Source organism: Chiloscyllium punctatum, chromosome 30, assembly GCF_047496795.1.
Source record: "Chiloscyllium punctatum isolate Juve2018m chromosome 30, sChiPun1.3, whole genome shotgun sequence".
In the NCBI taxonomy this organism is placed as follows: domain Eukaryota; kingdom Metazoa; phylum Chordata; class Chondrichthyes; order Orectolobiformes; family Hemiscylliidae; genus Chiloscyllium; species Chiloscyllium punctatum.
This window is the reverse complement of record NC_092768.1, coordinates 28907614-28930745: the sequence shown is the minus strand read 5'-3', so window position 1 is coordinate 28930745 and position 23132 is coordinate 28907614. Positions and strand designations below refer to the sequence as shown.

General features: G+C 49.6%; 1 protein-coding gene across 1 annotated transcript in view; it reads right to left on the bottom strand.

Moving 5' to 3' along the window:
- The window catches only part of gabbr1b (gamma-aminobutyric acid (GABA) B receptor, 1b), a 232337-nt gene that overhangs the window by 159427 nt on the left and 49778 nt on the right, over positions 1-23132 (bottom strand). Inside the window, 1 exon segment of the mRNA XM_072550149.1 lies at positions 3938-4129. Within this exon segment, the coding sequence (XP_072406250.1) occupies positions 3938-4129 (192 nt within the window).

The window sequence follows — 23132 nt, the reverse complement described above, 5'->3', positions numbered from 1 at the left end:
AGAATGTCCATGTCAAACACCTTGGGATCTTTTGTTATAGAGTCATAGAGATGTACAGCACGGAAACAGACCCTTTGGTCCAACCCGTCCATGCTGACCAGATATCCCAACCCAATCTAGTCCCATTTCCCAGCACGCGGCCCATATCCCTCCAAACCCTTCCTATTCATATACCCATCCAGATGCCTCTTAAATGTTGTAATTGTACCAGCCTCCACCACATCCTCTGGCACCTCATTCCATACCCGTACCACCCTCTGTGTGAAAACGTTGCCCCTTCGGTCCCTTTTATATCTTTCCCCTCTCACCCTAAACCTATGCCCTCCAGTTCTGGACTCCCCCACCCCAGGGAAAAGATCTCGTCTATTCACCTTATCCAAGCCCCTCGTGATTTTATAAACCTCTATAAGGTCACCCCTCAGCCTCCGACGCTCCAGGGAAAACAGCCCCAGCCTGTTCAGCCTCTCCCTGTAGCTCAAACCCTCCATCCCTGGCAACATCCTTGTAAATCTTTTCTGAACCCTTTCAAGTTTCTCAACAGCCTTCCTATAGGAGAGAGACCGGAATTGCATGAAATATTCCAAAAGTGGCCTGTACACCAATGTCCTGTACAGCTGCAACATGACCTCCCAATTCCTACACCCAAAGCACTGACCAAAATGTTAAAGATTAGTTCTGAAAGAGAGTCACTGGACTTGAAACCTCATTAACTCTGCTTTTTCTCCACAGGTGCCGCCAGACCTGCTGAGTTTCTCCAGCAATTCCTACCTCCCCAGTGCTTGCAGACAATGGGGAGGTAGGTGGTGGTGAAGTGGTAATCTCACTGGGCTAGTAACCCAGACTTTCAGGATAACGCTCTGGGGATTTGGGTTCAAATCCTAACTAGGTCACACTTCAAATCCAGTTTGGAAAGCTGACCTCAGTGAAGGGGGAACGCTGAAATTATTGCTGGTTGTTGTAAAACCCCATCTGCTTCACAGGGAATCTGCTGTCATTACCTGGCCTGGCCTAGCTGTGATTCCAGATCCACCTCCCAGTCGTCGTTTCTCTCCCAGTCCAAGTCATCACTCACTTTCACTCCCTCCCACCTTTGTAACATGACAACACTCTGCTCTGTGTTTGATAACATTTCTCACACAAGAAGGGGGCAATAACTTTGCTGTCACATCACACAAGTAACTGCATCCACATCAAAGAGAGCTAGTGGTGTTCACATCAGAATATCCCACTGAGCGCTGCAACATTTCATTGTTCCATGTGCCAATCTACAAACTGCACTCCCTAAGACAAAGACAAAAGAAAATTTACAGCCCAGGAACAGGCCCTTCGGCCCTCCAAGCCTGAGCCGTTCCAAACCCACTGTCTCACCTCTGACCTCTCGTTCTTGCATCCTACACTCTGGGAAAAAGCTTATCTCTGACCACCCTTGTCTATACCCTTCATGATTTTGTCGACCTCAATCAGGTCCCCCCTCGACCTCCTTTTCTCGAATGATAACAATCCGAACCTACTCAACTTCTCTTCATAGCTAGCACCTTCCATCCCAGGGAACATCCTCGTTAACCTTCTCTGCAGCCTCTCCAAAGCGTCCACATCCTTTTGGATACTTTGACCATGAGCCCCCAAACCTTGGGTGTCTCCGTAGGTTAACTGGGTCGAACACTGACTGCAACCTTACCTCCCAGACACACACACTTCTGCTCTAGACCTATAGGGCTAATACATCATTGCCTCTAGATCCAATTCCTGAAAGACCGCTGCCCCATCCATTCCCTTCCACCGAACACCAGGACCATGCCACTCCCCAACGCCATTACTGCCTCCTCCACCATCACCCCCTCCTCCACCCTCACCCCCTCCTTCACCATCACCCCCTCCTACACCCTCACCCCCTCCTCCACCATCACCCCCCTCCTCCACCCTCACCCCCTCCTCCACCCTCACCCCCTCCTCCACCATCACCCCCTCCTCCACCATCACCCCCTCCTCCACCCTCACCCCCCTCCTCCACCATCACCCCCTCCTCCACCCTCACCCCCCTCCTCCACCATCACCCCCTCCTCCACCCTCACCCCCTCCTCCACCATCACCCCCTCCTCCACCATCACCCCCTCCTCCACCATCACCCCCTCCTCCACCCTCACCCCCTTCTCCACCATCACCCCCTCCTACACCCTCACCCCCTCCTACACCATCATCACTAACCCTCCTACACCCTCACCCCCTCCTACACCCTCACCCCCTCCTACACCCTCACCCCCTCCTACACCCTCACCCCCCTCCTCCACCATCACCCCCTCCTCCACCATCACCCCCCTCCTCCACCATCACCCCCCTCCTCCACCATCACCCCCTCCTCCACCCTCACCCCCTCCTCCACCATCACCCCCTCCTACACCCTCACCCCCTCCTCCACCATCACCCCCCTCCTCCACCATCACCCCCTCCTTCACCATCATCACTAACCCTCCTACACCCTCACCCCCTCCTACACCATCACCCCCCTCCTCCACCCTCACCCCCCTCCTCCACCATCTACCCCTCCTACACCATCACCCCCTCCTCCACCATCACCCCCTCCTCCACCATCACCCCCTCCTCCACCCTCACCCCCCTCCTCCACCCTCACCCCCCTCCTCCACCCTCACCCCCTCCTACACCATCATCACTAACCCTCCTACACCCTCACCCCCTCCTACACCCTCACCCCCTCCTACACCCTCACCCCCTCCTACACCCTCACCCCCTCCTATACCATCACCCCCTCCTCCACCATCACCCCCTCCTACACCATCACCCCCCTCCTCCACCCTCACCCCCCTCCTCCACCATCTACCCCTCCTATACCATCACCCCCTCCTCCACCATCACCCCCTCCTCCACCCTCACCCCCTCCTCCACCATCACCCCCTCCTTCACCATCACCCCCTCCTCCACCCTCACCCCCTCCTCCACCATCACCCCCTCCTCCACCCTCACCCCCCTCCTCCACCCTCACCCCCCTCCTCCACCCTCACCCCCTCCTACACCATCACCCCCTCCTCCACCCTCACCCCCCTCCTCCACCCTCACCCCCCTCCTCCACCCTCACCCCCCTCCTCCACCCTCACCCCCCTCCTCCACCCTCACCCCCTCCTCCACCATCACCCCCTCCTCCACCATCACCCCCTCCTACACCATCACCCCCTCCTCCACCATCTACCCCTCCTCCACCCTCACCCCCCTCCTCCACCCTCACCCCCCTCCTCCACCCTCACCCCCCTCCTCCACCCTCACCCCCTCCTCCACCATCACCCCCTCCTCCACCATCACCCCCTCCTCCACCCTCACCCCCCTCCTCCACCATCACCCCCTCCTCCACCCTCACCCCCTCCTACACCCTCACCCCCTCCACCACCATCACCCCCTCCTCCACCCTCACCCCCTCCTCCACCCTCACCCCCTCCTACACCATCATCCCCTCCTCCACCATCACCCCCTCCTACACCATCACCCCCTCCTCCACCATCACCCCCTCCTCCACCATCACCCCCTCCTCCACCATCACCCCCTCCTCCACCCTCACCCCCTCCTCCACCCTCACCCCCTCCTACACCATCATCCCCTCCTCCACCATCACCCCCTCCTACACCATCACCCCCTCCTCCACCATCACCCCCTCCTCCACCATCACCCCCTCCTCCACCCTCACCCCCTCCTACACCATCATCCCCTCCTCCACCATCACCCCCTCCTACACCATCATCACTAACCCTCCTACACCCTCACCCCCTCCTACACCATCACCCCCTCCTATACCATCACCCCCTCCTTGTAAATCTGTTCTGAACGCTTTCAGGTTTCACAACACCTCCTCCAGGAGAAGATGTCAGCCCTGTCACCGCGAGATTGCTTTATAACTACCGAGCTATCCCCCTGTTGTTCGAGCTGTGCTCACCATTTTGGAGATTCCCCTGCTGTTGGTAGGGTTGACCATGAGGATCTCTGTGGTGAGGTGCCCCTCTACAGCCTCAGTCATCTGCTGCACCGTGCAGTTGATGTTATTATCTTGGATCTTGAACCAGTTGTCAGCATACCAGCCAATCAGGAACCAGACGTACTTCTTACCATACAGCTTCTCTTTGTAAACCTGCAGCAGAAGGAGAGACCCTGGTGAAACCGGGAGAGCTGTCAGTGTGCGGTGGCAAAAAGCAGAGCAAACAGGGATGGTTGTGGTCTAACCGAGTTACAGTAGATTAGATTAGATCAGATTACTTACAGTGTGGAAACAGGCCCTTCGGCTCAACAAGTCCACTCCGCCCCGCCGAAGCGCAACCCACCCATTCCCCTACATTTACCCCTTACCTAACACTATGGGCAATTTAGCATGGCCAATTCACCTGACCTGCACATCTTTGGACTGTGGGAGGAAACCGGAGCACCCGGAGGAAACCCACGCAGACACGGGGAGAATGTGCAAACTCCACACAGAGAGTCGCCTGAGGCGGGAATTGAACCTGGGTCTCTGGTGCTGTGAGGCAGCAGTGCTAACCACTGTGCCACCGTGCGAGAGTAAGGGCAGTGCGTGTGCAATGTCAGCCAGTGTTACGTCGATGTGTCACAGTGCAGCTAATTCAATATCAGGGAATGACAGTGAACAGTGTTCTATGTCTCACACTGAGAGGAGTGATAATATCACATTGTCAGAGATAGAAGGGTGTTATATTAGATGGTCACGCGGAGAGGTGTGATATATCAGAATGTCACAGTGAGGGGTGGGTTATATCAGAGTGTCACAGTGAGGGGTGGGTTATATCAGAGTGTCACAGTGAGGGGTGGGATATATCAGAGTGTCACAGTGAGGGGTGGGTTATATCAGAGTGTCACAGTGAGGGGTGGGATATATCAGAGTGTCACAGTGAGGGGTGGGATATATCAGAGTGTCACAGTGAGGGATGGGTTATATCAGAGTGTCACAGTGAGGGGTGGGTTATATCAGAGTGTTACAGTGAGGGGTGGGTTATATCAGAGTGTTACAGTGAGGGGTGGGTTATATCAGAGTGTCACAGTGAGGGGTGGGTTATATCAGAGTGTCACAATGAGGGGTGGGATATATCAGAGTGTCCCAGTGAGGGGTGTGATATATCAGAGTGTCACAGTGAGGGGTGGGATATATCAGAGTGTTACAGTGAGGGGGTGGGATATATCAGAGTGTCACAGTGAGGGGTGGGATATATCACAGTGTCACAGTGAGGGGTGGGTTATATCAGAGTGTTACAGTGAGGGGTGGATTATATCAGAGTGTTACAGTGAGGGGTGGGTTATATCAAAGTGTCACAGTGAGGGGTGGGTTATATCAGAGTGTCACAGTGAGGGGTGGGTTATATCAGAGTGTCACAGTGAGCGGTGGTTTATATCAGAGTGTCACAGTGAGGGGTGGGATATATCAGAGTGTCACAGAGAGGGGTGTGATATATCAGAGTCACAGTGAGGGGTGGGATATATCAGAGAGTCACAGTGAGGGGTGTGATATATCAGAGTGTCACAGTGAGAGGTGTGATATATCAGAGTGTCACAGTGAGGGTTGGGTTATATCAGAGTGTCACAGTGAGGGGTGTGTTATATTAGAGTATCACAGTGAGGGGTGTGATATATCAGAGTGTCACAGTGTTGGGTTGGTTATATCAGAGTGTCACAGTGTTGGGTGGGTTATATCAGAGTGTCACAGTGAGGGGTGGGATATATCAGAGTGTCACAGTGAGGGGTGTGATAAATCAGAGTGTCACAGTGAGGGGTGGGTTATATCAGAGTTTCACAGTGAGGGGTGGGTTGTATCAGTGTCACAGTGAGGGGTGGGTTACATCAGAGTGTCACAGTGAAGGGTGTGATATATCAGAGTTTCACAGTGAGGGGTGGGTTATATCAGAGTGTCACAGTGAGGGGTGGGATAAATCAGGGTGTCACAGTGAGGGGTGGGTTATATCAGAGTGTCACAGTGAGGGGTGGGATAAATCAGAGTGTCACAGTGAGGGGTGTGTGATATCAGAGTGTCACAGTGAGGGGTGGGTTATATCAGAGTGTTACAGTGAGGGGTGGGTTATATCAGAGTGTCACAGTGAGGGGTGTGAAATATCAGAGTGTCACAGTGAGGGATGGGTTATATCAGAGTTTCACAGTGAGGGGTGTGATATATCAGAGTTTCACAGTGAGGGGTGGGTTATATGAGAGTGTCACAGTGAGGGGTAGGTTATATCAGAGTGTCACAGTGAGGGGTGGGTTATATCAGAGTGTCACAGTGAGGGGTGTGATATATCAGAGTGTCACAGTGAGGGGTGGGTTATATCAGAGTGTAACAGTGAGGGGTGGGTTATATCAGAGTGTCACAGTGTGGGGTGGGATAAATCAGAGTGTCACAGTGAGGGGTGGGTTACATCAGAGTGTCACAGTGAAGGGTGTGATATATCAGAGTTTCACAGTGAGGGGTGGGTTATATCAGAGTGTCACAGTGAGGGGTAGGTTATATCAGAGTGTCACAGTGAGGGGTGGGTTATATCAGAGTGTCACAGTGAGGGGTGTGATATATCAGAGTGTCACAGTGAGGGGTGGGTTATATCAGAGTGTAACAGTGAGGGGTGGGTTATATCAGAGTGTCACAGTGTGGGGTGGGATATATCAGAGTGTCACAGTGAGGGGTGTGATATATCCGAGTGTCAAAGTGAGGGGTGGGATATATCAGAGTGTCACAGCGAGGGGTGGGATATATCAGAGTGTCACAGTGAGGGGTGGGTTATATCAGAGTTTCACAGTGAGGGGTGGGTTGTATCAGTGTCACAGTGAGGGGTGGGTTACATCAGAGTGTCACAGTGAGGGGTGGGTTATATCAGTGTCACAGTGAGAGGTGTGATATATCAGAGTGTCACAGTGAGGGGTAGGATATATCAGAGTGTCACAGCGAGGGGTGGTATATATCAGAGTGTCACAGTGAGGGGAGTGATATATCAGAGTGTCACAGTGAGGGGTGGGTTATATCAGAGTGTCACAGTGAGGGGTGGGTTATATCAGTGTCACAGTGAGAGGTGTGATATATCAGAGTGTCACAGTGAGGGGTAGGATATATCAGAGTGTCACAGCGAGGGGTGGTATATATCAGAGTGTCACAGTGAGGGGTGTGATATATCAGAGTGTCACAGTGAGGGATAGGTTATATCAGAGTGTCACAGTGAGGGGTGGGTTACATCAGAGTGTCACAGTGAGGGGAGTGATATATCAGAGTGTCACAGTGAGGGGTGGGTTATATCAGAGTATCACAGTGAGGGGTGGGATATATCAGAGTGTCACAGTGAGGGGTGGGTTATATCAGAGTGTCACAGTGAAGGGTGTGATATATCAGAGTGTCACAGTGAGGGGTGGGTTATATCAGAGTGTCCCAGTGAAGGGTGTGATATATCAGAGTGTCACAGTGAGGGATGGGTTATATCAGAGTGTCACAGTGAAGGGTGTGATATATCAGAGTGTCACAGTGAGGGGTGGGTTATATCAGAGTGTCACAGTGAAGGGTGTGATATATCAGAGTGTCACAGTGAGGGGTGGGTTATATCAGAGTGTCACAGTGAGGCGTGGGTTATATCAGAGTGTTACAGTGAAGGGTGTGATATATCAGAGTGTCACAGTGAGGGGTGGATTAAATCAGAGTGTCACAGTGAGGGGTGTGATCTATCAGAGTGTTACAGTGAGGGGTGTGATAAATCAGAGAGTCACAGTGAGGGGTGTGATATATCAGAGTGTCACAGTGTTGGGTGGGTTATATCAGAGTGTCACAGTGAGGGGTGGGTTATATCAGAGTGTCACAGTGAGGGGTGTGATATATCAGAGTGTCACAGTGACGTGTGGGTTATATCAGAGTTTCACAGTGAGGGGTGGGTTGTATCAGTGTCACAGTGAGGGGTGGGTTACATCAGAGTGTCACAGTGAAGGGTGTGATATATCAGAGTTTCACAGTGAGGGGTGGGTTATATCAGAGTGTCACAGTGAGGGGTGGGATAAATCAGAGTGTCACAGTGAGGGGTGGGTTATATCAGAGTGTCACAGTGAGGGGTGGGTTATATCAGAGTGTCACAGTGAGGGGTGGGTTATATCAGAGTGTCACAGTGAGGGGTGTGTTATATCAGAGTGTCACAGTGAGGGGTGGGTTATATCAGAGTGTTACAGTGAGGGGTGGGTTATATCAGAGTGTCACAGTGAGGGGTGTGATATATCAGAGTGTCACAGTGAGGGGTGTGATATATCAGAGTGTCACAGTGAGGGGTGTGATATATCAGAGTGTCACAGTGAGGGGTGGGTTGTATCAGTGTCACAGTGCGGGATGGGTTATATGAGAGTTTCACAGTGAGGGGTGTGATATATCAGAGTGTCACAGTGAGGGGTGGGTTATATCAGAGTGTAACAGTGAGGGGTGGGTTATATCAGAGTGTCACAGTGAGGGGTGTGATATATCAGAGTGTCACAGTGAGGGGTGGGTTATATCAGAGTGTAACAGTGAGGGGTGGGATATATCAGAGTGTCACAGTGAGGGGTGTGATATATCCGAGTGTCACAGTGAGGGGTGGGATATATCAGAGTGTCACAGTGAGGGGTGGGTTATATCAGAGTATCACAGTGAGGGGTGGGTTATATCAGAGTGTCACAGTGAGGGGTGGGTTATATCAGAGTGTCACAGTGAGAGGTGTGATATATCAGAGTGTCACAGTGAGGGGTGGGATATATCAGAGTGTCACAGCGAGGGGTGGTATATATCAGAGTGTCACAGTGAGGGGTGTGATCTATCAGAGTGTCACAGTGAGGGATAGGTTATATCAGAGTGTCACAGTGAGGGGTGGGTTACATCAGAGTGTCACAGTGAGGGGAGTGATATATCAGAGTGTCACAGTGAGGGGTGGGTTATATCAGAGTATCACAGTGAGGGGTGGGATATATCAGAGTGTCACAGTGAGGGATGGGTAATATCAGAGTGTCACAGTGAAGGGTGTGATATATCAGAGTGTCACAGTGAGGGGTGGGTTATATCAGAGTGTCCCAGTGAAGGGTGTGATATATCAGAGTGTCACAGTGAGGGGTGGGTTATATCAGAGTGTCACAGTGAAGGGTGTGATATATCAGAGTGTCACAGTGAGGGGTGGGTTATATCAGAGTGTCACAGTGAGGGGTGGGTTATATCAGAGTTTCACAGTGAGGGGTGGGTTATATCAGAGTGTCACAGTGAGGGGTGGGTTACATCAGAGTGTCACAGTGAGGGGTGTGATATATCAGAGTGTCACAGTGAGAGGTGAGATATATCAGAGTGTCACAGTGAGGGGTGTGTTATATCGGAGTGTCACAGTGAAGGGTGTGATATATCAGAGTGTCACGGTGAGGGGTGGGTAAAATCAGAGTTTCACAGTGAGGGGTGGGTTATATCAGAGTGTCACAGTGAGGGGTGGGTTACATCAGAGTGTTACAGTGAGGGGTGGGTTATCTCAGAGTGTCACAGTGAGGGGTGGGTTACATCAGAGTGTCACAGTGAGGGGTGTGATATATCAGAGTGTTACAGTGAAGGGTGGGATATATCACAGTGTCATATTAAGGGTGTGATATATCAGAGTGTCACATTAAGGGTGTGATATATCAGAGTGTCACAGTGAGGGTTGGGTTATATCAGAGTGTCACAGTGAGCGGTGGGTTATATCAGAGTGTCACAGTGAGGGGTGGGTTATATCAGAGTGTCACAGTGAGGGGTGGGATATATCAGAGTGTCACAGTGAGCGGTGGGTTATATCAGAGTGTCACAGTGAGGGGTGGTTTATATCAGAGTGTCACAGTGAGGGGTGGGATATATCAGAGTGTCACAGTGAGGGGTGTGATATATCAGAGTGACAGTGAGGGGTGGCATATATCAGAGAGTCACAGTGAGGGGTGTGATATATCAGAGTGTCACAGTGAGAGGTGTGATATATCAGAGTGTCACAGTGAGGGGTGGGTTATATCAGAGTGTCACAGTGAGAGGTGTGATATATCAGAGTGTCACGGTGAGAGGTGTGATATATCAGAGTGTCACAGTGAGGGGTGGGTTATATCAGAGTGTCACAGTGAGGCGTGGGTTATATCAGAGTGTTACAGTGAAGGGTGTGATATATCAGAGTGTCACAGTGAGGGGTGTGATACATCAGAGTGTCACAGTGAGGGGTGTGATATATCAGAGAGTCACAGTGAGCGGTGGGTTATATCAGAGTGTCACAGTGAGGGGTGGGTTATATCAGAGTGTTACAGTGAGGGGTGTGATATATCAGAGTGTCACAGTGAGGGGTGTGATAAATCAGAGTGTCACAGTGAGGGGTGTGATATATCAGAGAGTCACAGTGAGGGGTGGGTTATATCAGAGTGTCACAGTGAGGGGTGGGTTATATCAGAGTGTTACAGTGAGGGGTGGGTTATATCAGAGTGTTACAGTGAAGGGTGTGATATATCAGAGTATCACAGTGAGGGGTGTGATAAATCAGAGTGTCACAGTGAGGGGTGTGATATATCAGAGAGTCACAGTGAGGGGTGGGTTATATCAGAGCGTCACAGTGAGGGGTGGGTTATATCAGAGTGTCACAGTGAGGGGTGTGATATATCAGAGTGTCACAGTGTTGGGTGGGTTATATCAGAGTGTCACAGTGAGGGGTGGGTTATATCAGAGTGTCACAGTGAGGGGTGTGATATATCAGAGTGTCACAGTGACGTGTGGGTTATATCAGAGTTTCACAGTGAGGGGTGGGTTGTATCAGTGTCACAGTGAGGGGTGGGTTACATCAGAGTGTCACAGTGAAGGGTGTGATATATCAGAGTTTCACAGTGAGGGGTGGGTTATATCAGAGTGTCACAGTGAGGGGTGGGATAAATCAGAGTGTCACAGTGAGGGGTGGGTTATATCAGAGTGTCACAGTGAGGGGTGGGTTATATCAGAGTGTCACAGTGAGGGGTGGGATAAATCAGAGTGTCACTGTGAGGGGTGGGTTATATCAGAGTGTCACAGTGAGGGGTGGGATAAATCAGGGTGTCACAGTGAGGGGTGGGTTATATCAGAGTGTCACAGTGAGGGGTGGGATAAATCAGAGTGTCACAGTGAGGGGTGTGTTATATCAGAGTGTCACAGTGAGGGGTGGGTTATATCAGAGTGTTACAGTGAGGGGTGGGTTATATCAGAGTGTCACAGTGAGGGGTGTGATATATCAGAGTGTCACAGTGAGGGGTGTGATATATCAGAGTGTCACAGTGAGGGGTGTGATATATCAGAGTGTCACAGTGAGGGGTGGGTTGTATCAGTGTCACAGTGCGGGATGGGTTATATCAGAGTTTCACAGTGAGGGGTGTGATATATCAGAGTTTCACAGTGAGGGGTGGGTTATATCAGAGTGTCACAGTGAGGGGTGGGTTATATCAGAGTGTCACAGTGAGGGGTGGGTTATATCAGAGTGTCACAGTGAGGGGTGTGATATATCAGAGTGTCACAGTGAGGGGTGGGTTATATCAGAGTGTCACAGTGAGGGGTGTGATATATCAGAGTGTCACAGTGAGGGGTGGGTTATATCAGAGTGTAACAGTGAGGGGTGGGATATATCAGAGTGTCACAGTGAGGGGTGTTATATATCCGAGTGTCACAGTGAGGGGTGGGTTATATCAGAGTGTCACAGTGAGGGGTGGGTTATATCAGAGTGTCACAGTGAGGGGTGGGATATATCAGAGTGTCACAGCGAGGGGTGGTATATATCAGAGTGTCACAGTGAGGGTTGTGATCTATCAGAGTGTCACAGTGAGGGATAGGTTATATCAGAGTGTCACAGTGAGGGGTGGGTTACATCAGAGTGTCACAGTGAGGGGAGTGATATATCAGAGTGTCACAGTGAGGGGTGGGTTATATCAGAGTATCACAGTGAGGGGTAGGATATATCAGAGTGTCACAGTGAGGGATGGGTAATATCAGAGTGTCACAGTGAAGGGTGTGATATATCAGAGTGTCACAGTGAGGGGTGGGTTATATCAGAGTGTCCCAGTGAAGGGTGTGATATATCAGAGTGTCACAGTGAGGGGTGGGTTATATCAGAGTGTCACAGTGAAGGGTGTGATATATCAGAGTGTCACAGTGAGGGGTGGGTTATATCAGAGTTTCACAGTGAGGGGTGGGTTATATCAGAGTGTCACAGTGAGGGGTGGGTTACATCAGAGTGTCACAGTGAGGGGTGTGATATATCAGAGTGTCACAGTGAGAGGTGAGATATATCAGAGTGTCACAGTGAGGGGTGTGTTATATCGGAGTGTCACAGTGAAGGGTGTGATATATCAGAGTGTCACGGTGAGGGGTGGGTAAAATCAGAGTTTCACAGTGAGGGGTGGGTTATATCAGAGTGTCACAGTGAGGGGTGGGTTACATCAGAGTGTTACAGTGAGGGGTGGGTTATCTCAGAGTGTCACAGTGAGGGGTGGGTTACATCAGAGTGTCACAGTGAGGGGTGTGATATATCAGAGTGTTACAGTGAAGGGTGGGATATATCACAGTGTCATATTAAGGGTGTGATATATCAGAGTGTCACATTAAGGGTGTGATATATCAGAGTGTCACAGTGAGGGTTGGGTTATATCAGAGTGTCACAGTGAGCGGTGGGTTATATCAGAGTGTCACAGTGAGGGGTGGGTTATATCAGAGTGTCACAGTGAGGGGTGGGATATATCAGAGTGTCACAGTGAGCGGTGGGTTATATCAGAGTGTCACAGTGAGGGGTGGTTTATATCAGAGTGTCACAGTGAGGGGTGGGATATATCAGAGTGTCACAGTGAGGGGTGTGATATATCAGAGTGACAGTGAGGGGTGGCATATATCAGAGAGTCACAGTGAGGGGTGTGATATATCAGAGTGTCACAGTGAGAGGTGTGATATATCAGAGTGTCACAGTGAGGGGTGGGTTATATCAGAGTGTCACAGTGAGAGGTGTGATATATCAGAGTGTCACGGTGAGAGGTGTGATATATCAGAGTGTCACAGTGAGGGGTGGGTTATATCAGAGTGTCACAGTGAGGCGTGGGTTATATCAGAGTGTTACAGTGAAGGGTGTGATATATCAGAGTGTCACAGTGAGGGGTGTGATACATCAGAGTGTCACAGTGAGGGGTGTGATATATCAGAGAGTCACAGTGAGCGGTGGGTTATATCAGAGTGTCACAGTGAGGGGTGGGTTATATCAGAGTGTTACAGTGAGGGGTGTGATATATCAGAGTGTCACAGTGAGGGGTGTGATAAATCAGAGTGTCACAGTGAGGGGTGTGATATATCAGAGAGTCACAGTGAGGGGTGGGTTATATCAGAGTGTCACAGTGAGGGGTGGGTTATATCAGAGTGTTACAGTGAGGGGTGGGTTATATCAGAGTGTTACAGTGAAGGGTGTGATATATCAGAGTATCACAGTGAGGGGTGTGATATATCAGAGAGTCACAGTGAGGGGTGGGTTATATCAGAGCGTCACAGTGAGGGGTGGGTTATATCAGAGTGTCACAGTGAGGGGTGTGATATATCAGAGTGTCACAGTGAGGGGTGGGTTATATCAGAGTGTCACAGTGAGGGGAGTGATATATCAGAGTGTCACAGTGAGGGATAGGTTATATCAGAGTGTCACAGTGAGGGGTGGGTTACATCAGAGTGTCACAGTGAGGGGTGGGTTATATCAGAGTGTCACAGTGAGGGGTGGGTTATATCAGAGTGTCACAGTGAGGGGTGGGATATATCAGAGTGTCACAGTGAGGGGTGGGTTATATCAGAGTGTCACAGTGAGGGGTGGGATATATCAGAGTATCACAGTGAGGGGTGGGTTATATCAGAGTATCACTGTGAGGGGAGGGATATATCAGAGAGTCACAGTGAGGGGTGGGATATATCAGAGTGTCACAGTGAGGGGTGGGTTATATCAGAGTATCACTGTGAGGGGAGGGATATATCAGAGTGTCACAGTGAGGGGTGGGATATATCAGAGTGTCACAGTGAGGGGTGGGTTATATCAGAGTGTCACAGTGAGGGGAGTGATATATCAGAGTGTCACAGTGAGGGATAGGTTATATCAGAGTGTCACAGTGAGGGGTGGGTTACATCAGAGTGTCACAGTGAGGGGTGGGTTATATCAGAGTTTCACAGTGAGGGGTGGGTTGTATCAGTGTCACAGTGAGGGGTGGGTTACATCAGAGTGTCACAGTGAAGGGTGTGATATATCAGAGTTTCACAGTGAGGGGTGGGTTATATCAGAGTGTCACAGTGAGGGGTGGGATAAATCAGAGTGTCACAGTGAGGGGTGGGTTATATCAGAGTGTCACAGTGAGGGGTGGGATAAATCAGAGTGTCTCAGTGAGGGGTGTGTTATATCAGAGTGTCACAGTGAGGGGTGGGTTATATCAGAGTGTTACAGTGAGGGGTGGGTTATATCAGAGTGTCACAGTGAGGGGTGTGATATATCAGTGTCACAGTGAGGGGTGTGATCTCTCAGAGTGTCACAGTGAGGGATGGGTTATATCAGAGTTTCACAGTGAGGGGTGTGATATATCAGAGTTTCACAGTGAGGGGTGGGTTGTATCAGTGTCACAGTGAGGGGTAGGTTATATCAGAGTGTCACAGTGAGGGGTGGGTTACATCAGAGTGTCACAGTGAGGGGTGTGATATATCAGAGTGTCACAGTGAGGGGTGGGTTATATCAGAATGGAACAGTGAGGGGTGGGTTATATCAGAGTGTCACAGTGAGGGGTGGGATATATCAGAGTGTCACAGTGAGGGGTGTGATATATCCGATTGTCACAGTGAGGGGTGGGATATATCAGAGTGTCACAGTGAGGGGTGGGATATATCAGAGAGTCACAGTGAGGGGTGGGTTACATCAGAGTGTCACAGTGAGGGGTGTGATATATCAGAGTGTCACAGTGAGAGGTGTGATATATCAGAGTGTCACAGTGAGGAGTGGGATATATCAGAGTGTCACAGCGAGGGGTGGTATATATCAGAGTGTCACAGTGAGGGGTGTGATCTATCAGAGTGTCACAGTGAGGGATAGGTTATATCAGAGTATCACAGTGAGGGGTGGGATATATCAGAGTGTCACAGTGAGGGGTGGGTTATATCAGAGTTTCACAGTGAAGGGTGTGATATATCAGAGTGTCACAGTGAGGGGTGGGTTATATCAGAGTGTCCCAGTGAAGGGTGTGATATATCAGAGTGTCACAGTGAGGGATGGGTTATATCAGAGTGTCACAGTGAAGGGTGTGATATATCAGAGTGTGACAGTGAGGGGTGGGTTATATCAGAGTGTCCCAGTGAAGGGTGTGATATATCAGAGTGTCACAGTGAGAGGTGTGATATATCAGAGTGTCACAGTGAGGGGTGGGTTACATCAGAGTGTCACAGTGAGCGGTGGTTTATATCAGAGTGTCACAGTGAGGGGTGGGATATATCAGAGTGTCACAGTGAGGGGTGTGATATATCAGAGTCACAGTGAGGGGTGGGATATATCAGAGTGACACAGTGAGGGGTGTGAGCTATCAGAGTGTCACAGTGAGGGATAGGTTATATCAGAGTGTCACAGTGAGGGGTGGGTTACATCAGAGTGTCACAGTGAGGGGAGTGATATATCAGAGCGTCACAGTGAGGGGTGGGTTATATCAGAGTATCACAGTGAGGGGTGGGATATATCAGAGTGTCACAGTGAGGGGTGGGTTATATCAGAGTGTCACAGTGAAGGGTGTGATATATCAGAGTGTCACAGTGAGGGGTGGGTTATATCAGAGTGTCCCAGTGAAGGGTGTGATATATCAGAGTGTCACAGTGAGGGATGGGTTATATCAGAGTGTCACAGTGAAGGGTGTGATATATCAGAGTGTCACAGTGAGGGGTGGGTTATATCAGAGTGTCCCAGTGAAGGGTGTGATATATCAGAGTGTCACAGTGAGTGCTGGGTTATATCAGAGTGTCACAGTGAAGGGTGTGATATATCAGAGTGTCACAGTGAGGGGTGGGTTATATCAGAGTGTCACAGTGAGGGGTGGGTTATATCAGAGTTTCACAGTGAGGGGTGGGTTAGATCAGAGTGTCACAGTGAGGGGTGGGTTACATCAGAGTGTCACAGTGAGGGGTGTGATATATCAGAGTGTCACAGTGAGAGGTGAGATATATCAGAGTGTCACAGTGAGGGGTGTGTTATATCAGAGTGTCACAGTGAAGGGTGTGATATATCAGAGTGTCACGGTGAGGGGTGGGTAAAATCAGAGTGTCACAGTGAGGGGTGGGTTATATCAGAGTGTCACAGTGAGGGGTGGGTTATATCAGAGTGTTACAGTGAGGGGTGGGTTATATCAGAGTGTTACAGTGAAGGGTGTGATATATCAGAGTGTCACAGTGAGGGGTGTGATAAATCAGAGTGTCACAGTGAGGGGTGTGATATATCAGAGAGTCACAGTGAGGGGTGGGTTATATCAGAGCGTCACAGTGAGGGGTGGGTTATATCAGAGTGTCACAGTGAGGGGTGTGATATATCAGAGTGTCACAGTGAGGGGTGGGTTATATCAGAGTGTCACAGTGAGGGGAGTGATATATCAGAGTGTCACAGTGAGGGATAGGTTATATCAGAGTGTCACAGTGAGGGGTGGGTTACATCAGAGTGTCACAGTGAGGGGTGGGTTATATCAGAGTGTCACAGTGAGGGGTGGGTTATATCAGAGTGTCACAGTGAGGGGTGGGATATATCAGAGTGTCACAGTGAGGGGTGGGTTATATCAGAGTGTCACAGTGAGGGGTGGGATATATCAGAGTGTCACAGTGAGGGGTGGGTTATATCAGAGTATCACTGTGAGGGGAGTGATATATCAGAGTGTCACAGTGAGGGGTGGGATATATCAGAGTGTCACAGTGAGGGGTGGGTTATATCAGAGTGTCACAGTGAGGGGAGTGATATATCAGAGTGTCACAGTGAGGGATAGGTTATATCAGAGTGTCACAGTGAGGGGTGGGTTATATCAGAGTTTCACAGTGAGGGGTCGGTTGTATCAGTGTCACAGTGAGGGGTGGGTTACATCAGAGTGTCACAGTGAAGGGTGTGATATATCAGAGTTTCACAGTGAGGGGTGGGTTATATCAGAGTGTCACAGTGAGGGGTGGGATAAATCAGAGTGTCACAGTGAGGGGTGGGTTATATCAGAGTGTCACAGTGAGGGGTGGGATAAATCAGAGTTTCACAGTGAGGGGTGGGTTATATCAGAGTGTCACAGTGAGGGGTGGGATAAATCAGAGTGTCTCAGTGAGGGGTGTGTTATATCAGAGTGTCACAGTGAGGGGTGGGTTATATCAGAGTGTTACAGTGAGGGGTGGGTTATATCAGAGTGTCACAGTGAGGGGTGTGATATATCAGAGTGTCACAGTGAGGGGTGTGATATATCAGAGTGTCACAGTGAGGGATGGGTTATATCAGAGTTTCACAGTGAGGGGTGTGATATATCAGAGTTTCACAGTGAGGGGTGGGTTGTATCAGTGTCACAGTGAGGGGTGGGTTACATCAGAGTGTCACAGTGAAGGGTGTGATATATCAGAGTTTCACAGTGAGGGGTGGGTTATATCAGAGTGTCACAGTGAGGGGTAGGTTATATCAGAGTGTCACAGTGAGGGGTGGGTTATATCAGAGTGTCACAGTGAGGGGTGTGATATATCAGAGTGTCACAGTGAGGGGTGGGTTATATCAGAATGGAACAGTGAGGTTTGGGTTATATCAGAGTGTCACAGTGAGGGGTGGGATATATCAGAGTGTTACAGTGAGGGGTGTGATATATCCGAGTGTCATAGTGAGGGGTGGGATATATCAGAGTGTCACAGTGAGGGGTGGGATATATCAGAGAGTCACAGTGAGGGGTGGGTTATATCAGAGTATCACAGTGAGGGGTGGGATATATCAGAGTGTCACAGTGAGGGGTGGTTTAAATCAGAGTGTCACAGTGAAGGGTGTGATATATCAGAGTGTCACAGTGAGGGGTGGGTTATATCAGAGTGTCCCAGTGAAGGGTGTGATATATCAGAGTGTCACAGTGAGGGATGGGTTATATCAGAGCGTCACAGTGAAGGGTGTGATATATCAGAGTGTGACAGTCAGGGGTGGGTTATATCAGAGTGTCCCAGTGAAGGGTGTGATATATCAGAGTGTCACAGTGAGAGGTGTGATATATCAGAGTGTCACAGTGAGGGGTGGGTTATATCAGAGTGTCACAGTGAGCGGTGGTTTATATCAGAGTGTCACAGTGAGGGGTGGGATATATCAGAGTGTCACAGTGAGGGGTGTGATATATCAGAGTCACAGTGAGGGGTGGGATATATCAGAGAGTCACAGTGAGGGGTGTGATATATCAGAGTGTCACAGTGAGAGGTGTGATATATCAGAGTGTCACAGTGAGGGGTGGGTTATATCAGAGTGTCACAGTGAGAGGTGTGATATATCAGAGTGTCACGGTGAGAGGTGTGATATATCAGAGTGTAACAGTGAGGGGTGGGTTATATCAGAGTGTCACAGTGAGGCGTGGGTTATATCAGAGTGTTACAGTGAAGGGTGCGATATATCAGAGTGTCACAGTGAGGGGTGTGATAAATCAGAGTGTCACAGTGAGGGGTGTGATATATCAGAGAGTCACAGTGAGGGGTGGGTTATATCAGAGTGTCACAGTGAGGGGTGGGTTATATCAGAGTGTTACAGTGAGGGGTGTGTTATATCAGAGTGTTACAGTGAAGGGTGTGATATATATGAGAGTGTCACAGTGAGGGGTGTGATAAATCAGAGTGTCACAGTGAGGGGTGTGATATATCAGAGAGTCACAGTGAGGGGTGGGTTATATCAGAGCGTCACAGTGAGGGGAGTGATATATCAGAGTGTCACAGTGAGGGATAGGTTATATCAGAGTGTCACAGTGAGGGGTGGGTTATATCAGAGTGTCACAGTGAGGGGTGGGTTATATCAGAGTATCACAGTGAGGGGTGGGATATATCAGAGTGTCACAGTGAGGGGTGGGTTATATCAGAGTGTTACAGTGAAGGGTGTGATATATCAGAGTGTCACAGTGAGGGGTGGGATATATCAGAGTGTCACAGTGAGGGGTGGGTTATATCAGAGTGTCACAGTGAGGGGTGGGTTATATCAGAGTATCACTCTGAGGGGAGTGATATATCAGAGTGTCACAGTGAGGGGTGGGATATATCAGAGTGTCACAGTGAGGGGTGGGTTATATCAGAGTGTCACAGTGAGGGGAGTGATATATCAGAGTGTCACAGTGAGGGATAGGTTATATCAGAGTGTCACAGTGAGGGGTGGGTTATATCAGAGTGTTACAGTGAGGGGTGTGTTATATCAGAGTGTTACAGTGAAGGGTGTGATATATCAGAGTGTCACAGTGAGGGGTGTGATAAATCAGAGTGTCACAGTGAGGGGTGTGATATATCAGAGAGTCACAGTGAGGGGTGGGTTATATCAGAGCGTCACAGTGAGGGGAGTGATATATCAGAGTGTCACAGTGAGGGATAGGTTATATCAGAGTGTCACAGTGAGGGGTGGGTTATATCAGAGTGTCACAGTGAGGGGTGGATTATATCAGAGTATCACAGTGAGGGGTGGGATATATCAGAGTGTCACAGTGAGGGGCGGGTTATATCAGAGTGTCACAGTGAAGGGTGTGATATATCAGAGTGTCACAGTGAGGGGTGGGATATATCAGAGTGTCACAGTGAGGGGTGGGTTATATCAGAGTGTCACAGTGAGGGGTGGGTTATATCAGAGTATCACTCTGAGGGGAGTGATATATCAGAGTGTCACAGTGAGGGGAGTGATATATCAGAGTGTCACAGTGAGGGATAGGTTATATCAGAGTGTCACAGTGAGGGGTGGGTTACATCAGAGTGTCACAGTGAGGGGTGGGTTATATCAGAGTGTCACAGTGAGAGGTGGGTTATATCAGAGTATCACAGTGAGGGGTGGGATATATCAGAGTGTCACAGTGAGGGGTGGGTTATATCAGAGTGTCACAGTGAAGGGTGTGATATATCAGAGTGTCACAGTGAGGGATGGGTTATATCAGAGTGTCACAGTGAAGGGTGTGATATATCAGAGTGTCACAGTGAGGGATGGGTTATATCAGAGTGTCACATTGAAGGGTGTGATATATCAGAGTGTCACAGTGAGGGGTGGGTTATATCAGAGTGTCACAGTGAAGGGTGTGATATATCAGAGTGTCACAGTGAGGGGTGGGTTATATCAGAGTTTCACAGTGAGGGGTGGGTTGTATTAGTGTCACAGTGAGGGGTGGGTTACATCAGAGTGTCACAGTGAGGGGTGTGATATATCAGAGTGTCACAGTGAGAGGTGTGATATATCAGAGTGTCACAGTGAGGGGTGGGATATATCAGTGTCACAGTGAGGGGTGGTATATATCAGAGTGTTACAGTGAGGGGTGGGATATATCAGAGAGTCACAGTGAGGGGTGTGATATATCAGAGTGTCACAGTGAGGGGTGGGTTATATCAGAGCTTCACAGTGAGGGGTGGGTTACATCAGAGTGTTACAGTGAGGGGAGGGTTATATCAGAGTGTCACAGTGAGGGGTGGGTTCTATCAGAGTGTCACAGTGAGGGGTGGGTTACATCAGAGTGTCACAGTGAGGGGTGTGATATATCAGAGTGTCACAGTGAGGGGTGGGTTATATCAGAATGGAACAGTGAGGGGTGGGTTATATCAGAGTGTCACAGTGAGGGGTGGGATATATCAGAGTGTCACAGTGAGGGGTGTGATATATCCGATTTGCACAGTGAGGGGTGGGATATATCAGAGTGTCACAGTGAGGGGAGTGATATATCAGAGTGTCACAGTGAGGGATAGGTTATATCAGAGTGTCACAGTGAGGGGTGGGTTACATCAGAGTGTCACAGTGAGGGGTGGGTTATATCAGAGTTTCACAGTGAGGGGTGGGTTGTATCAGTGTCACAGTGAGGGGTGGGTTACATCAGAGTGTCACAGTGAAGGGTGTGATATATCAGAGTTTCACAGTGAGGGGTGGGTTATATCAGAGTGTCACAGTGAGGGGTGGGATAAATCAGAGTGTCACAGTGAGGGGTGGGTTATATCAGAGTGTCACAGTGAGGGGTGGGATAAATCAGAGTGTCTCAGTGAGGGGTGTGTTATATCAGAGTGTCACAGTGAGGGGTGGGTTATATCAGAGTGTTACAGTGAGGGGTGGGTTATATCAGAGTGTCACAGTGAGGGGTGTGATATATCAGAGTGTCACAGTGAGGGGTGTGATCTCTCAGAGTGTCACAGTGAGGGATGGGTTATATCAGAGTTTCACAGTGAGGGGTGTGATATATCAGAGTTTCACAGTGAGGGGTGGGTTGTATCAGTGTCACAGTGAGGGGTAGGTTATATCAGAGTGTCACAGTGAGGGGTGGGTTACATCAGAGTGTCACAGTGAGGGGTGTGATATATCAGAGTGTCACAGTGAGGGGTGGGTTATATCAGAATGGAACAGTGAGGGGTGGGTTATATCAGAGTGTCACAGTGACGGGTGGGATATATCAGAGTGTCACAGTGAGGGGTGTGATATATCCGATTGTCACAGTGAGGGGTGGGATATATCAGAGTGTCACAGTGAGGGGTGGGATATATCAGAGAGTCACAGTGAGGGGTGGGTTACATCAGAGTGTCACAGTGAGGGGTGTGATATATCAGAGTGTCACAGTGAGAGGTGTGATATATCAGAGTGTCACAGTGAGGAGTGGGATATATCAGAGTGTCACAGCGAGGGGTGGTATATATCAGAGTGTCACAGTGAGGGGTGTGATCTATCAGAGTGTCACAGTGAGGGATAGGTTATATCAGAGTATCACAGTGAGGGGTGGGATATATCAGAGTGTCACAGTGAGGGGTGGGTTATATCAGAGTTTCACAGTGAAGGGTGTGATATATCAGAGTGTCACAGTGAGGGGTGGGTTATATCAGAGTGTCCCAGTGAAGGGTGTGATATATCAGAGTGTCACAGTGAGGGATGGGTTATATCAGAGTGTCACAGTGAAGGGTGTGATATATCAGAGTGTGACAGTGAGGGGTGGGTTATATCAGAGTGTCCCAGTGAAGGGTGTGATATATCAGAGTGTCACAGTGAGAGGTGTGATATATCAGAGTGTCACAGTGAGGGGTGGGTTACATCAGAGTGTCACAGTGAGCGGTGGTTTATATCAGAGTGTCACAGTGAGGGGTGTGATAAATCAGAGTGTCACAGTGAGGGGTGTGATATATCAGAGAGTCACAGTGAGGGGTGGGTTATATCAGAGCGTCACAGTGAGGGGAGTGATATATCAGAGTGTCACAGTGAGGGATAGGTTATATCAGAGTGTCACAGTGAGGGGTGGGTTATATCAGAGTGTCACAGTGAGGGGTGGGTTATATCAGAGTATCACAGTGAGGGGTGGGATATATCAGAGTGTCACAGTGAGGGGTGGGTTATATCAGAGTGTTACAGTGAAGGGTGTGATATATCAGAGTGTCACAGTGAGGGGTGGGATATATCAGAGTGTCACAGTGAGGGGTGGGTTATATCAGAGTGTCACAGTGAGGGGTGGGTTATATCAGAGTATCACTCTGAGGGGAGTGATATATCAGAGTGTCACAGTGAGGGGTGGGATATATCAGAGTGTCACAGTGAGGGGTGGGTTATATCAGAGTGTCACAGTGAGGGGAGTGATATATCAGAGTGTCACAGTGAGGGATAGGTTATATCAGAGTGTCACAGTGAGGGGTGGGTTATATCAGAGTGTTACAGTGAGGGGTGTGTTATATCATAGTGTTACAGTGAAGGGTGTGATATATCAGAGTGTCACAGTGAGGGGTGTGATAAATCAGAGTGTCACAGTGAGGGGTGTGATATATCAGAGAGTCACAGTGAGGGGTGGGTTATATCAGAGCGTCACAGTGAGGGGAGTGATATATCAGAGTGTCACAGTGAGGGATAGGTTATATCAGAGTGTCACAGTGAGGGGCGGGTTATATCAGAGTGTCACAGTGAAGGGTGTGATATATCAGAGTGTCACAGTGAGGGGTG